This window comes from Halichondria panicea, chromosome 7 (assembly GCF_963675165.1).
Source record: "Halichondria panicea chromosome 7, odHalPani1.1, whole genome shotgun sequence".
Taxonomy (NCBI): Eukaryota; Metazoa; Porifera; class Demospongiae; order Suberitida; family Halichondriidae; genus Halichondria; species Halichondria panicea.
The window spans coordinates 6815124-6831816 of NC_087383.1; the positions used below are offsets into that span (position 1 = coordinate 6815124).

General features: G+C 40.7%; 3 protein-coding genes and 2 long non-coding RNA genes across 5 annotated transcripts in view; 2 read left to right on the forward strand and 3 right to left on the reverse strand.

Moving 5' to 3' along the window:
- The window catches only part of LOC135338445 (uncharacterized), a 127177-nt gene that overhangs the window by 46864 nt on the left and 63620 nt on the right, over positions 1–16693 (reverse strand). The window contains exon 2 of the mRNA XM_064534568.1: positions 58–350. Coding sequence (XP_064390638.1) covers positions 58–350 — 293 coding nt within the window. The remainder of the gene's footprint in view (positions 1–57; positions 351–16693) is intronic.
- LOC135338601 (uncharacterized) overlaps positions 1–16693 on the forward strand; it is a 74688-nt gene that overhangs the window by 22877 nt on the left and 35118 nt on the right. The window lies entirely within an intron of this gene.
- Positions 4703–7142, reverse strand: LOC135338551 (uncharacterized). The gene is made up of 4 exons (XR_010395560.1): positions 6128–7142; positions 5481–5682; positions 5007–5127; positions 4703–4756 (listed from the first exon to the last, which is right to left on the reverse strand). It is a non-coding gene; the product is annotated as an uncharacterized LOC135338551 (long non-coding RNA).
- Positions 9873–13726, forward strand: LOC135338468 (uncharacterized). The gene is made up of 12 exons (XM_064534610.1): positions 9873–10309; positions 10997–11529; positions 11593–11681; positions 11729–11806; positions 11863–11965; positions 12020–12078; positions 12130–12286; positions 12345–12488; positions 12541–12717; positions 12774–13059; positions 13113–13226; positions 13288–13726. The coding sequence occupies exons 1-12, from the start codon at positions 10159–10161 to the stop codon at positions 13539–13541; spliced, it is 2145 nt and encodes a 714-aa protein (XP_064390680.1). The 5' UTR covers positions 9873–10158; the 3' UTR covers positions 13542–13726.
- LOC135338477 (uncharacterized) lies at positions 13710–16635 on the reverse strand. The gene is made up of 3 exons (XM_064534621.1): positions 16310–16635; positions 14167–15385; positions 13710–14080 (listed from the first exon to the last, which is right to left on the reverse strand). Exons 2-3 carry the CDS (start codon positions 15382–15384, stop codon positions 13880–13882), a joined length of 1419 nt encoding a protein of 472 aa, XP_064390691.1. The 5' UTR covers position 15385; positions 16310–16635; the 3' UTR covers positions 13710–13879.

A 16693-nucleotide genomic window follows, 5' to 3' on the forward strand; every position in this document is an offset into this window, starting at 1 on the left:
CTATGAATTGGAGATAATACGGCCTTAAAGTGTTACATGACACACACACTGACTTACCTAGGTCACACTGTCCAGTTGCCATCAGTAACTGGACACACTTCAGGTTTCCATAGGTGCAGGCATAGTGCAGGGGAGTGTTCTTAATAGTATTCTGTACATTGACATCGATGCCATCTTGCTGTGTGAGTATCTTCACTACATCAGGGTGGTTGTAGTAGCATGCTGTATGGAGAGCGGTCCATCCAACAATGTCCCTCCAGTTGACAGGAGCTCCTCTAGCCAGCAGCCTCTCCACCTCGTCCACACGACCATCCCAGGAAGCATTATAGAGTTGCTGACCCAGATCATGACTACAGTGTATTGTGGGAGGAGGTAAACAATGAAGGGCAGAAATTATCATTATTATGTACCTACAAATGACAATGAGTAATCTCAGTCTCCAATTAGTGGACTCTTAGGTGGTGAGGAGTGAGTGGGTGTATTATAGAGGATGTGACTGTATTGACCACAATCTTAGGAGCTAGCCTTCACTTGCTAGCTATACCCACATCTAGACACCAGAGGAACCTGCAACTAATTAACCATCACTCATTTAGGTCACTCATTAGTTTCTGAGGTTGTCATCTAAATAAGTAATACAGTCATCTTTGCTTCTATAGCTAGTAAGCACGAGTTATACTATTATACAGTATAAACAATACATGTAGTGTTAGGGGTACATTATGGTCACAGTCATTATTGGACAATAGAGTGTCTGGATTCATAGATATAAGGAGTACTGTATTCATTGTGGCCTCTGAGATAAGGTCACCTCAATGTACACAGCCATTCCAAATGTTCACCACTTAGTAAACCATAGATAAGGAATTGGAAACGGAAGTCCCTCAAAATAATGTTCACCACTTAGTAAACAATAGATTATAGAGTTAGAGAACGTGATGAGTTACCACCAAATGTTCACCACTTAGTAAACCACAGATAAAACGGAAGTCCCTCAAAATAATTTTCACCACTTAGTAAACCATAGATTATAGAGTTAGAGAAGTTACATTGAATCTGCAATGGATCCTCGAAACTATTCGCGTTACTTATGAACGAGGCTGTTAAGCAATTTTTTGCCGGGTAACTCCATTAAAATAAAAAAGTTGTGTTTACTCGAGATATCATCTGTTTATAACACGCCTAGTCCGTCAGCCACATGTAGTACTTATAATGACTGACAACGTACACCCAGTAAAAAAGATAAATTAGCTAGTAAAGTCATAAGTTAGTTCCCAAGGCTGTTTTAGAGCGTGCTAGTTATATAACTACTACAATAGGTATAGACCTTGAAATAAGTAAGTTGCACGGACTAAGCAGCTATTTGTAGTTTATTATGCACTGTGTATAGAAATAGGTATTGTTGTGGCTTCATTAAACCACAGCGTAGCGCGGATGATACTCGAGGGTACCTTCGTTTCCAACCCCTTTAACCCCTCAATCTATGGTGTAACACAACAACTCATGATCAGAGTGTTCCAGGGTTCAATGAACTATTTGTTGTGTGGGTTCTAATGAATAAGAATGGTATGCAGAAACATTAATTTTCTTACAGAGCAATTCTAATGCACCTATCAATGTGTCGCCCCACTACCCTCCTAGGGAGGGGTCAGGCTAACATGGAGGATTTGACCATAACTATACCCCAGGTCAAATTCCCCACATGCATGGGGGAGGATTCTTTGTTCAAATACCCTAATTCCCCAGTCACCACCAGTCACAGCCTCAAGCAGTTGTACAGTCTTTACTACGCAAGGCCAGGTCAAATCATATCAGTATGGGGTCAACATTTCAAGTCAAATTCCCCCGTATGTCCCGGGGGGAGCACATTAGGTGCATAATTGCAATCTATTATTATAGTGTGTGATTGAAGCTGTACATGTATACTGATGTATCTTTGTCAACCCTGAATACATACACAGACAGGCCACCAGATATTATATTATGTACACCTTGTAGCTGTACAAGCTCACCTTGTTGCGATTGTCCTGATCGACCTTCCTGACCTGCCCTGGCCTGGGGCGGCCAGGGACTCTAGTAGCTGCAAGATAAGTGTATAGCCCTGATCCGCAGAGTTACTTCAGCTCAATCACAGTCTAGTCTAGCTAGTATCTATTTTGTCAGCTCAAAAAGTATTTTGTCAAAGAGCTGACACCTGTACTGTACCCAGAAGCTTTGTTTACTTGAGTTTACAAGATACGCCCTTTTTTTAGCTTGATCTGATAATGTTATTTTTTTTATTAATGATCTTTACCTACACACCCAATATTTGCATAAAATGCATGAATATATAGCAGTAAATTTGTTGAGGTGGTCTCACCAAGAGAGTGTTATACATATTTACGGTATAATATAGTGACCAAAATAGTCACCATTAGTCATCATGATTATAATTATCAAGAAATGCAATGAACAAACATGCATGAAAGAAATGGAAATAATGGTTGTGATATATACGTAGGTCACTAGTAAGCTAATAAATTAAAGTTAGTACACTCTTGATCGAAGTCAAGCAGATTGTGTTCTTGTGTGTACATCTCATACAGTTGAAGGTGTAGCTTCACCAGGAGGACACTAGTCTGCCTTGTGCCTGTGGGTGTGGTATGTGTGGGTGGTGTGGGTGTGGGTGTGTGGGTGTGATTAGGATTTTAGCTGTATATAATAGTACAATGTGGGTATAGCTACGTATACTAAAATCAATCATTGATTCCTCCATCAAAAGGCACACACATTCTTTAGCATGAAATTAGACGATTACCGTACGTATAATTATAGTGGGAAATGATTGTTGAAATGTAACTAGCTAAAAAAAAAGGTCAACTGTTACTTCAATACCCTATAGCTGTTAGTATGTAAAATTGCCAGCTATGGACCCCAACTAGTACCTGCATGAATGCAGGGGGGATATCCCCCCTGTATGACACTCTCTATATCCTTGCTCTTTCTTCAAAAAAATATAAAATTTAGGCCCAAAAGCAATAAACATACTCATGACCTCTGACCTCAGTATTTCAGATGACAGAGGTCATGCCCATGTAACTATGTACTGACCTCTTAATGATGCCATGACCCGGCAGTCTCAGGTCATTGTGAACAATCCCCTGACAGTGCAGGTAACAGAGAGCCTGCTGCAGTGACTGTGAGTCCGTGCTGTGAGGTGTGTGGGGGTGTGTGTGGAGTGGGTGGGGTGAAGTGTGTTGGTTGTGTGGAGTGGGTGTATTGTGTGGGGTGTGTGGGTGTAGTGTGTGGGGTGTGTGGAGGGGACACATGCATGCACACATGAAGCTAAGAGGTCAGCAGGTCCACTGCTCACACCAACAAACACATTGCAGCCACCACACACACTATCACCTACACCAGGGAATACTATATAATTATATACAGTGGAGCATCAGAACCAAATTCTTGATTAACTGATTAACCGATGACTTAAATTTGCGTAATTATGGGTTGCTGCTATGATGCAATATTGGGGCAGCTGCATATTACACTACTATTAGCATAGCTGTGGTAAGCCAGAATCTTCCAAGTCTCCACAACCTCATAAGGATTCACTGGAAGGTCACCTGAAGCCATAGGGACACGGATCACTACAGGTTAGCTATCAAAAATGTGCTTGTATTTTTAAGTGAAAATTGCATTCAATATTAAAATTCAAAGTGAAGATACAACACAACAAACACAATAAAAATTAATTCTACAGGACAACAATGACTAAGAGGCTTTCGTATACTAGAGAGGAGGTACTGCAGGATCTCCTGGATAGTAGTGACCATGATTCTGAGTCAACAAGCTATCATTGGGAACTGTACAAAGAAGTGCCTCTTATGCACACACACAGAGAAAGCTAAAAGCCAAACAGAGTAACAGGTGCATAGTGATTAGGATCAAATTGACCTAATTTCATAAGGGACATTTCATAAAGGAATTGTAGCCTTGGGAGTGCCTAAACATTAGCATTGGGAACAGATAATAACACTACAAAAAGTGTCTGTTATGCACACACAGAAAGCCAAACAGAATTTAAATTGCAACAGGGAACAAAATAAATAATTTGTGGCCTCTGGGAATTCTAAATACATTATCACTGGGAATACATTGGGAACAAAAAAGCATAAAGAATTGGAGGGTGCCTACTACAGACATTACATTGCAAGTAAAAACAATTATCTCACAGAAGCCTAAAACTACAACCACAATTGAAGTGACCTTTGGCATGCCTAAAACATGACCCTACAAAAAGGTTATAGTTGCACCATAACAACACACAACCAATGTCCTATGCCAGTGGCACAACACATGACAATAATAGAGAGAATCTGTACAGACTTTCCCCAGGTTATCAACAATCATTGAGAATAATACAAAAGCATGGATTGCAGGCCTAATACATTGGCATTGGGAACAGACAATGTAAAAATAATTATCTCACAGAAGCCAAAAAGTACAACCACAATTGAAGTGACCTTTGGAATGCCTAAAACATGACAATTATAACTTTACACAAGTAAGAGGTAATAATGAGTTGCACACCATTATAATAACACAATGTCCTATAGGCCAGTGGCACAACACAGTACAGACAAGTTATAATTGGTTACTACACAACAATTGTAAATTTGCCCACACACACACACACACACACACACACACACACACACACGCTGGTTGAAAATTCCGTTGGAGTCCAGGAGATCCTGATCCGCGGTGGGCGGTACTATGTATGAAATCATAACCGCGGCTATTCGGTTAAAGCCCTCATACACACAACAAGTTATTAGTTTTAAGAGTGACAGACTTTTAATGCTAAAATTAATTTTCAAAATCCTGTATGACACCCTGGATAGATATACTGTGAGACTTTTTATACAAATTCATGACTTGAAAAAAGTTGTTCTAGGAAGCAGTGTACTGATGATTGTGTGTCACCATAGCAACAGATAGGGTTATATAGTGACAGTGCTCACCAAGGAGACAGGTTTGACAGACGTTATTGAGTTGGGCACATGATTGGCAGACCTCTGTTCTCTTGTAGCGCATCTTAGCACCAGGACACCATCGGAACACAGTGTAGGGCCTGGCACAGATCTGAGGGGACACTCTGGGTAACAATGACCTCATTACAATGACACTTTATTATAATATTTCGGGCACTTTTACAAAATTTTTAGCTGAGAGGGGGAAGCGTTTAATTCAGGGGGTCAGGGGTCAGGGGTCGTTCCCCAGAACAATTATATGATTATCTGAGGTGTTTTTCCATGATAAATTTACGTAACGATAATACACAAGGGATCTAGTACACTTATTTTAATTCTTGTACATCATGACATCATTAATCGGGGGAATCCCCTCCCCTCTCTATGAAACCCTGCCCAATAGTTACACCTAACAAAGTCAATTCTCATCAGAGTACATCTAAATCAGCAGAGTTGTGTACCCACCTTTCTTGATGATGACTAGATTGAGCACACTCAGGTTGCTGTCCACTATGCAGCCTCTCACTGACTTGCGTTTCCTCTCTCAAGTGCGTCTGGGTCTGTGCCCCTTCTTGAGGAGGAGCTTAACACGGCCATTAGTGAGGACACCTTGCTTCATGGGGAAGCCCTACTTGTCATTGCCACCGCTGATACGAATCACATAGCCCTGTGTGTGTGTGTGTGTGTGTGTGTGTGTGTACGAGGGTCGGGTGTGTGTGTATGTGTGTAGGAGGGCCGGGTGTGTGTGTGTGTGTGTGTGTACGGCCGGGTGTGCTGTGTACGATCTTACAGAACTGGAATATCTACAAATAACATGCCCAAAGGTAGGGAGATTAGATCCTACCTACCGTATAAGCTCTATTTAAGGCGCCACATAAAAATATTTACGCTGGTATAGGTGGTTGTATTCAGAGGTGGAAAATTACTTTTGAGGCTGGATGGTGTGTCTTTAGAGGGCGGCCTTCTAATTGGAGATAAAAAAAACAGCTTTTCCAACCTCTAATACGGCTACCTTTACCAGCATAAATATTTTATGTGGCGCCTTAAATAGAGCTGATACTGGTAGGGTTTGACAAGTGCATTCAGTATGTACTACTGAGACAATTGTTTACCTCTCCACTGTTGTATGAAGTCCACACGACGACCTTTAAACCTCTTAGTATTTGCGACAACCACATTGCCCGAGCCTTTGTCCTCCAGCCAGTTGTCATCACTTCTAAGGCGTTTCTTCATTTTTAGCTTGTTTAGTCTGGGCATTTGAAATGCTGAGCTGGGTTCTGCTCCATAGTGTGTTCCTCAGTACGGCTAGACCAACACCACCTCACTCTTGCCCCGCTATACTCTACCCTCACTGGGTCTTCACCAGTTTCTTCCCCAGTCGAACCGCAATGGTTTCAGCGCATCCTATGTGGAGTTTTATTTTCTCATGAATATATTAATGAGCTATTCGCAATTGCTTGCGCAAAAGTAGCATTTTTTTATAACTCTCTTCCCTTTGCAGTTTGTTTCCTGCTTCCTGCACCAATCTATTACACATGGCAGGAACTAAATATAGCCACAAAGCCGCCATGTGGCTTTGCTTAGAAACTTCAACACTAACAAATTTATACAAATTTACATGCCACAGCAAACTGAACTGACAAATTGTTGCAAAAGTATGAGATGAATTTGAACATGTTCAGTGCTATCTTATAGGATTGATGAACATCTATACGTAATTGTTTAACTTTTTCGTGTCGATCCATTGAGAGTCGAGAAATGTATCGTTGAAAATGCTGTATAAAAAACCACAAAATAGTACTAGTTGGAGAGATGTGAGCACACAATAAGCCACATTATTTTTGTGTATTACATCCAACAGATGTCCTCCTCAATACATTCCAAGCATCGTCCAAATCAGTCGTACTTGTATTCTGTGTGGTACGAAAAATATGCTAATATTACAGGTCAAAAATTTTTTTAATCAGGAATTGCCTGAACAGACCACTGTATATGCTTACCCCACTGTAGAGAAGCTCAGCTAACCTACCCAGCTTATTTAGTATACCTAGCAAGTGGAATAAACCTGTAATGTTACTCATAAATTATTCCTGAACATCCAACATTAACAAGCAACAGGTTAATTAATCTCACCGTTATTTGCCACATAATACCGAGTTTTTAAGCATTTCTAAATGTTAGCAGCAGTGGGATACAGCCATTATTACTGTGGCTGTGGACCAGGGTGTACTTCTGGTCCATTTGCAGAGAGATTGCTGAAACGAAAGAGCCGGAAATTGAATTGGACTCAGACAGCGAAGACCAGTGACAGTGACAAGGAGAATATAGAGACAAAAGTCATCACTGGCCTGGAGTAAAAGACGAATTGATAGATATGCAAACATGACTGAACATTTAACCATAGATAATGTTTTAACTAAGTCTTTGTATTGTTTACACACTATTTATGATATATTCACATGTAGTGCCATCTACAAAAGTCAACTGACAAATTGTTGCAAAGAGAATACACTTACAAAACTCTGCATACACTTAGCTTAATAACATTGGAACAGACTAGAAGTTGTGTCCCACCCGTAACAGACTAGCAACTCCATGTAAAAGCCCAAAATCATGTTACATTACTCAACAAAACTTGCTTCAACTTGAAGTATACGCCTAATTTCAAACATATACTACAAAACCAACTTCTGAGCTTTGAACAGCTTCTAACAGTGGTCTGGGTCTATGCTACACAGCTCTAACTACAGGCAGCTACTCACACAATGGCACCAGCTATTTGCTTCCGGACACGCCCACTTCCTGGAAAATAAACTTCTCGCATTTATTCCAGTTGCTGTTCGACTGTCCCGTGTTCCATCAGAGATACAAAAGAAAGGGGATTGGAAACGAAATTTTTACGAAATTTTTGCGTGAAGCATTCCGCGTTATAGGGCGTGGCTAAAACTACAAAGGATTATATTTACAGTCAGCATGCTCATTACCAGTCTTGACTGCTCTACAATGTGCTGTACATAGAAACAGTGAAATTGATCATTTTTAATGTTGATTTTTCTAAAAAGTAAAGAGAATTTAGCTCTAAAAAGTCGACTAAGCCATGCAGCCACTATTACTAGACAAATAAATGCTATGCAAGAAGAAATAGCCTTTACTATGAAATCGTAGGAGGGACGGCCCGTGGCGTGTCTAAAAGTATACTAAAGCAGTTTGAAGGACTATACTGCAAACGTTTATGAACAGTACAGCTTATCTATAGCATGAAGCCATTCTATGTAGCACTTAGATACATAATAACCAAGTCAAGCAATGTCCTTTGCTGTTTTGACTTCACAGGAGGGACAGAGAAAAGTTGACATAGAGTAATTCAAGCTAAACTCAAAAAAATTGGAAACAGAGTAAAGACAACGGACTTAGAGCTTGTCAGTGGTATAAGCTTACTTCTCTCAAGTATCTCCCAGGCCCTGAGTGATCTCTAGTGGATAGGAGAGCTAGAAACCAGGGATATAAAACTTTTCCATGTAATTATTTGCGAGCGCAATAATTACACGGAGTGCTTCACCGGATGTCAGTCCTTTTACATAGGGCGTGGGCGGTCGTTTCCAATCCCCTTTCTTTTGTATCTCTGGTTCCATCATAGATTGAAAAGGAAGGGGATTGGAAACGAAAATTTTTGCGTGAAACACTCCGCGTTATAGGGCGTGGCTAAAACTACAAAGGGATTATTTTATAGTCAGCATGCTCATTACCTGTCTTTGCTGCCATACAATGTGCTGTACATAGAAATTGTGAAATTGATCACTTTTAATGTTGAATATTCTAAAAAGTAAAGAGAATATAGCTCTAAAAGATCGACTAAGCAACGCAACCACTATCACTAAACAAATAAATGCTATAAAAGAAGGAATAGCCCTTACTATGAAGTCGTGAGAGGTCAAGGCCCGTGGTGTGTCTAAAAGTATACTAAAGCAGTTTGAAGGACTATACTGCAAACGTTTATGAACAGTAAAGCTTATCTATGGCATGAAACCATTCTATATAGCACTTAGATACATAATAACCAAGTCAAGCGATGTCTTTTGCTGTTTAGGCTTCGCAGCAGGGAAAGAGAAAAGTTGACATGGAGTAATTCAAGCTATACTCAACAAAAACTAAAAACAGAGTAAAGACAGCGGACTTAGAGAAGTTAGAGCTTGTCAGTGGTGTAAACTTACTTCTCTAGAGTAACCTCCCAGCCTCTGAGTGATCGCTAGTGGATAGGAGAGCTAGAAACAGTTGAAATACAACCAGAGTACGGTCAAAACAAAAATAATCGCGAGCGCGAAATCAAACGCGGAGTGTTTCAACCATTTACACAGGGAGGCCTGGTCGTTTCCAATCCCCTTCCTTTTCAATCTATGGTTCCATCAATGTCCCTGATGGCAGACTCCTCGCGACACTTAGCCTCGAGACCACGCCGATTGAAATCGGCAATCATAGTCCAATCATAGATACAGGGATTTGAGGAGTTTTTGCAACTGTAATGTCGAGAGCGGAAGTATCTGTCACGTGAACCTTGGTAACAAGATTGAATTTTGGCTCATTCCAAACCAATTTTTCTCCAATAGAGCCTATTCATTTTTGTTAAACTCGGAAAACATCGACTTACATCAGAAAGCTAAGAGCCTTTGGTAAAGGCTTTGCACCACAGCAGGTTGTCAGCTGAAGCTATCCTTGAGATTCTAATCGTTTTGTGAGCTACTACTTGCCCCAGCCTGCCTGTAAGCTGTTGAAACTCAAAGTGTATCACTAGTCTCAGTAAAATCTCTCTTAGGCTAGCTCCAGCTGGATACATATGGAGCGCCAAAGTGGACAAAAATATCGACAATTGATAGGCCAAGATCGTGAGTACATAAATCGATCCAAAAGTGGGCGCGGTCATACATTTTTGATGATCGAAAAATATCGACAATGGATAGGCCAAGATCGTTAGTACATAATCGATCCAAAAGTGGGCGCGGTCATACATATTTGATGATCGAAAAATATCGACGATGGATAGGCCAAGATCGTTAGTACATAATAATCGATCCAAAAGTGGGCGCGGCCATACATTTTTGCTGCGGTGGCGCTGGGGTGATTATTACTGGCGCATGCGTGTTAGCAAATGACCACGTGTTGTGTAGCAAGTAATATGGAGGACAAGGTCAAGCAGGCTATTAAGCTTCTCGCATCTATTGCTGAGAGCTCGGCTGAGAGCTCGGCTGAGAGCACTACACCCAGTACATCCACTTCATTGTCAACGCCTTCACAGCATGGTAAGTGTTAAGTGCAGCTAGCTAGCTTGAGTTTATGGAGTTCTCTGTAGATCTTTTGTACTCTGTACTATACTAAGCTATAAGTACGTACGTGCTAACATGGTGCTAATTATAAGGCACATCTTTATTGAGCTAGAGTGATGTGTGATTGTGTGAAAATAAGTATCACATTAATACCATATAAGCATTTTTTAAAGCGCCCCTCTAAAGATGCGCCATGAAGCCTCCAAAGTAATTTTTGAAACTCCTAATGGAGCTCCACCACGTGTGAGTAATTATTTTTTGACGGTGCATTGGTAAATAGAGGTAAAATGAGCAAGCCAATCACAGAATTCTTCCTTCCACATTTGGGCCACACAGTGCCTCTTTAACGTGTGCAACGTACGCACAGGCCTGTTGGAAGAACAAGAAAACTGCTGCAGGTGCCATGCACATGCACAGTCCATTTGCAAAGCTGTTTTTTTACCTCCAATTAGAAGGCGCTCTTCTAAAGACTCGAAACTAATTTTCCAACCTCATAATAGAGCCACCTTTACCAGCGTAATTATTTTAATGTGGCGCCATAAAAAGAGCTTATACGGTATGGCCATTGGACAAATAAATTTTGGTATAATCAAGAGTAGAATAAATTGAGAGTGGTGCTATATAATTAGTGCATACACAATCTTACTAATAATGATCCATTAGGTGTGAGGCATGGTGCCAGTGGGTCATGCAGCAGAGCCGTAGAAGCCCTTCGTTCCGTTAGGGAACGACTCCAAGAAGGAACGTCTTCCAGGAAACGACTCCAAGGGGGAACATCCGAGCAGAAGGCAAACTTTGCCCCATATGAGAGAAAGAGTTCAACGAAACACAAGAGTTGGACTGTGAAGTTAGTCTGTCTCAGCAGTACAGAAGCAAAAAAAGTACCCTGCAGTGTGTATGACCGAAATGTGCTTGTCAGTGCTGGGTTAGGAGAAAAAAAGACAGTAATCCCAGACATAGAATGCTCTGCAAAGGACTTCAACGAAATCATAATCTCATCATTCTCCAAGTTGAATGGGTGTGGAGGGTTCGAGCTGCTTCGATGTGTTCCAAATACTAAAGATCTGGAATTAATTTCACCAGTAATTGCAGCATCTCCCAAGGTACTAAAGAGCGTCATTGGCAATGGCCGGGTATTCATCCGACCCATTCAAAAAAGCTTAGATGTCAATCCTATAGCAGGAAACTCTAATGAGGTAAAATACAGAACATGCACCTTCAGCTAGTTGGCTACATGTATAATTATCTATCTCTAATAGCTAAAGGAGAAGTGTTTACACTGTGACATTAAAGTGCCAGTGGTTGACCTACGTGCTCACGTTAACATTTGCAAGTGGAAGAAGTCAAGGTACTTGCCATTAATCAATTATAATTATGTATAATTATACTGTACAGTCTGAGCCGTGGACTCGAATCAGACAGTGATTCAGACGACTTTGAAGACCCTGTTCCACCAAGAAGGCCTCCTTTGAGGTTGATACTTTACAAAAATTAATGATGATTTAACAATGTCATTAATTGCTTTACAGCTTGAAACGAGAACTTCATTGGGATAGTGATGACACTTCCCCCCCACCGAAGAAGCCAACATCAGAGCCCCTTATTTCAATTTCTTCTGAGTCTGACAATGATGTAAGTGGGAAGTGTATACATTTACTAGATTTTTGATGATATCTTTTACTACAGGTTGAACAAACCGAGCAAGAGATGATAGACCGTGCAATTTCTCTCTCTAAGAACAACAGGTAATTTACGCAAGTTGGTTGTAGTTGAGATTAAATGAATGCCCTATTCAGTTCTGAATCAATTGCAACAATAGCAGACCTTCTGAAGTCTCTCTCCAAGTATGTGACAGGTGAAGAAGTGACTGTAACTGTGAGACGGGAAAATGTTCTCGACGATGCTTTACGCACCGTTAGGCGTGGTTCTTTTCCAATCGACCACACTATCATTGTAAGAAGGTACTTTACATTGGCCACTATAATTGATTGCATGTGTTACTGTAATATAGGTGGAGTTTCTTGGGGAGGCAGGTGAAGATGGGGGTGGTTTAAAACGGGAGTTTTGGTGTCTCCTGTTTAAGCAAGTGAAGTCATCTTTGTTTGAGGGGGTTGGAGATCGCCTGGTGCCAAGGCATGATGTTGTTGCACTGCAGGTTCACTATTCTTATGTATAGATTTGCCTCCATTATAATTATGCTATTCTAGAACAAGAAATTTGAACATGTTGGCAATTTGATTGCTATGGGGTTACTCCAAGGCAGCAGTGGTGTTCCATTCATTGCACCTCCGATATACGAGTACTTATGTGGCGTGAGTGCAGAATCGGTGAATGTCAGTGTGGAGGATGTTCCGGCTTACGAAGTCAAAGAATATATCTCTCAGGTGAACACCTTATCATTATTAAAAAATAATGTATAACTGCATGATTTCTTTTTAAGATCGAGGCAGCTGAATGTAATGAAAGCCTTAGACAGACTTGTCAGAGTGATATCGACACTGCACTTGAAGCTGGGTACACCAAACCCATTGCTTCCATCACCATGTCAGAGAAACCTGGGCTTGTAAAAGCACTATTGCTCCACTTCGTTGTGTACCGAAACAAAGCAGTTCTGGACCAGTTGCGAGCTGGGCTCAACATTCTAGGGATGAGGGAGGCCATGTCCAAGTACAGTGAGATTCTAAAACCATTCTTTGTTGAAGGAATGCAACCACCTCTTTCAGCAAGTAGGTTGGCATCCCTCTTAATTTGTTTGTTACCTCCATTTTATTTTGTTCAGATATGATTAGGTCTCTGATAGGTGACGTGCATTTTTCAGAATCTGGAACTTCTGAATTAGTCAAAGAGAAAGCGTCGTATATGCTTTTTTTGGATATGTTGCATAACATACAAGGTAATAGGTAATTAGATTAAAAATCATGCTACACTAAACGGCTTCCCCCCGATTTATGCAGATGGAGGCAGCGAGTCAGGGTTGAGCCTAGGTCAGGTTCTAAACTTCTTCACTGGCAGTGACTACCCACCTGTTTTGGGCTTTGATAGTCGAAACCCTGTGAGTATTCACTTCAGCTCCACTTCAAACTATCCCTTGGCCTCAACATGTGCATTGCAATTAACATTGCCAACCAAGTTTCATGATGATGAACTCCGGTTTAAAGAAAACATGGAGTATGGAATACTAAACCATGGAGGTTTTGGAATGTGCTAACACTAACATTCGTGTATTTTTCAGATATAATCAGCTATCAGTGTTTTTTCGATTCACATTCATTACTACCATGACAGTTTAATTTTGGCATCACATATGTAATCACTTTTGTGCCTCATCACTTTCGTCAAATATATGGTATATACCTTATATGATTGATTCTAATAACAAGTTAACAAAATTAATTTATTCAACATCACATGACAAAACAAATATAAACACTAAAACACTAGCTATATATAAATTAATTAATATGTAGCCAAAATTAATTTATTCAGCATCACATGACAAAACAAATATAAACACTAAAACACTAGCTATATATAAATTAATTACAGTCACTGACATGCTTCAACATAAGCCCGAGTGATAATATACAAAGATATCCCAAGATCATCACAGGTTTCAAGAGGATCAACAGCATGTGCTAGCTCAATGTGCTGCTCTCTACTTATGCAATTCCTAGTCTCAGGAATAGTGACACGATCAAGATCATCAGACACAGTGACGGGACCTTCCCAGTCAATTCCAAAATATTCCTACAATAAATCACATTGTGATAACACTGAAGAAAACATTAATAACTAACACTCTAACACCCAAAACAATTACATTGTACTCTTACCAATGTATCACTTGCAACACCTTGTATAGCAGCAGCATCACCTGACCCTTGTAACAATCCTTTCGTCCACAACTGGTATGGAGTCTGATTCTTCTCAGTTCTTAAACGATGATGAGCATACGATTGGCGAAATTCATCCAAATGGCTGTTGATTCGGGGGATATATATGTAATGCAAGGAAAACAGGTCTGTATTGCACAGAGGGTCCAACAATCCATCTTCTTGTAAGGAGGAGAACACCTCGTAGTAGAGTGATATGCATCCTGTGAATAGGTCCCTCCACAACCTCTCAATTCGTTGATTGTGGACACTCCGTCCTGTAATAAAACTTTTACGTCCGGGCCCACGTTCTGGATGATCAAGCATAAACTGAGACACCAGCACATTTTCTCCTCCCTTGTCACTTCGGACTCTAGAGGGTAGACCATACTCATGAACTGCACTCAAAAAACTGTCTAAAACTGTCTCTGCCCTGTTGTTTGTGGAAGCTTTCATATATACAGGGAGTCGGGAGTAGCCGTCAATGCCTCCATGTATGACAATACGCCATTTAATGAGCCTATGATAACCGTCTATGTGCCAGAGGCTGTTTGGCATGCATACATTATATTTTCGCCGGTGGAGAACTTGCCGGAAGCGTGAAGCCACACCAATGGGATCAATTCTCTTCAGACTTTCCCTGACTCTTGCGCGCTGGATCCGAATACCTATACTCCACAAAAAGCCACTTAGTGATCGTTCTCCAGAATTAGGATGCGTCCTGATAAAATTTGTTGTAATATCATCAAGCTCAGAGTCGCTCAACCCTGAGAATGTTATCTCATCTTGCATTCCGTATTGAACTATTCTTCTCCTTATTGTACGAGATGAAACGCCTAACATTTTCCCAATGGCTGTAGTTGAAAAATGAGCTTTTAGCAGCAAAATAAGGCTTTCTTCACTAATTGGTATTTGTGGTCGTCCCCTAATGTGACAACGGTGTTCATCATCAATCACCTCATTAATACACACAACTATGTTTCTCACATGTTCAACTAATATTTCTCCACTTCCAAAAGGTAACAAATCTTCAGCACTCAGAATATCTCCAAGGACCATCTCAGCAGTACAAAGTGCATCTTCGACAACAGTTAAATCACCTTCAAGTATCATCATGTTTGTTCTCGTAATAGTATCTTCAGCCTCAAGCAAGAAGTCAATCATCTCAGAAGCTGACATTCTAAGGAAAGAAATCGCCATGTGAGGAAAATGGTACCTAACAGTGAGGGTGTGTCTTTATAGACTTATTTGTGCACTTGTAAAAGTAATGCCCCACCTCCCCCAGGTGGGGATTAGTTGGGGATTAGACTTGAAGTTGCTCCCCTACCTCAGAGGAGGTCTGACATGCACGAATCACTACAAGTTCAGTACATTGATATCATTGCGGTCACGTGATAATGTCCAGGCCAAATGCACTGAACTTGTAATGCACTGAACTTGTAGTGATTCGTGCACGCATGTCGGACCTCCTCTGTCCCTACCTAGGGGACTTAGACAGATCACCTGATGCATGCATTGGGTCAAAAGATCACATGCCATACTCATCCTTCCAACACATGCTGAGTACAGTGAGAGCAGTTTATTAATCCTAAGCAATCTCTGCCTTTTTGCTTTATAAGAGTATAGCTGTCAATATTTATATAGTGATTCTGTATTTGTTATCTTCTCGCTATACGTAGTGATAGGTCTATTCCCCACATAACCCCCATGTTGTACTAGGGGGATTAAACCAAATAACATGCCCAAAGGTAGGGGTATTATATCATGTGATTGGTCTAATCCCCACCCCCGGTAGGGGAGGGGGAATTAGATTGACAAGTTCATTAGCCTTCATTACATTGTAAAGCATTACAAAGTTTAATATTCTAGGTAGGTATATGCATACAATAGCTCACGTCCAGTTTGGGGAGGGACGTCCTTTCCCCACAATATAAATACATACGCATACACGTCATTCTGTTAGGCTACCTATGACTTTGAGAAGATCCTCAACCTTACACCATGACTCTTTTATACTTACAAGAACAAACGAACAAAGTAGAAAACGGTTGTGTTAGCCTACTAAACTAAAGATTAATAAAACAGTACCAAATAATTATAGTACCTTAATACTCTATGCCCTCCCTCAATCGAATTAATCAGCTTGGCTCACTTATCATGCTCTTGATCTTGGCAAAGAAAATAGCTGCTATTATTGTAGGTGAGAACTAGAGTAGAGACCACGCCCTTTACATAGCATAGTCTCATAGAAAGGGCGTGGTCTTCAGTAGAAAGTGCTGATTTTACTAGGCCTTGAATCGAGGCTAGGCTGACACGTTCTTAGCCTCGAGACCACGCCGATTGAAATAAGACGTGGTCTCGAGGCTAACACCTTCTTGAATATCAAACACAATGTCTACGATTGAGAGGTCGATAATAGACTAAATCATCACACAGGTTGCATGTAGATCGAATATCAATTGGCGCGGCATTATTAAACTATCAAAAA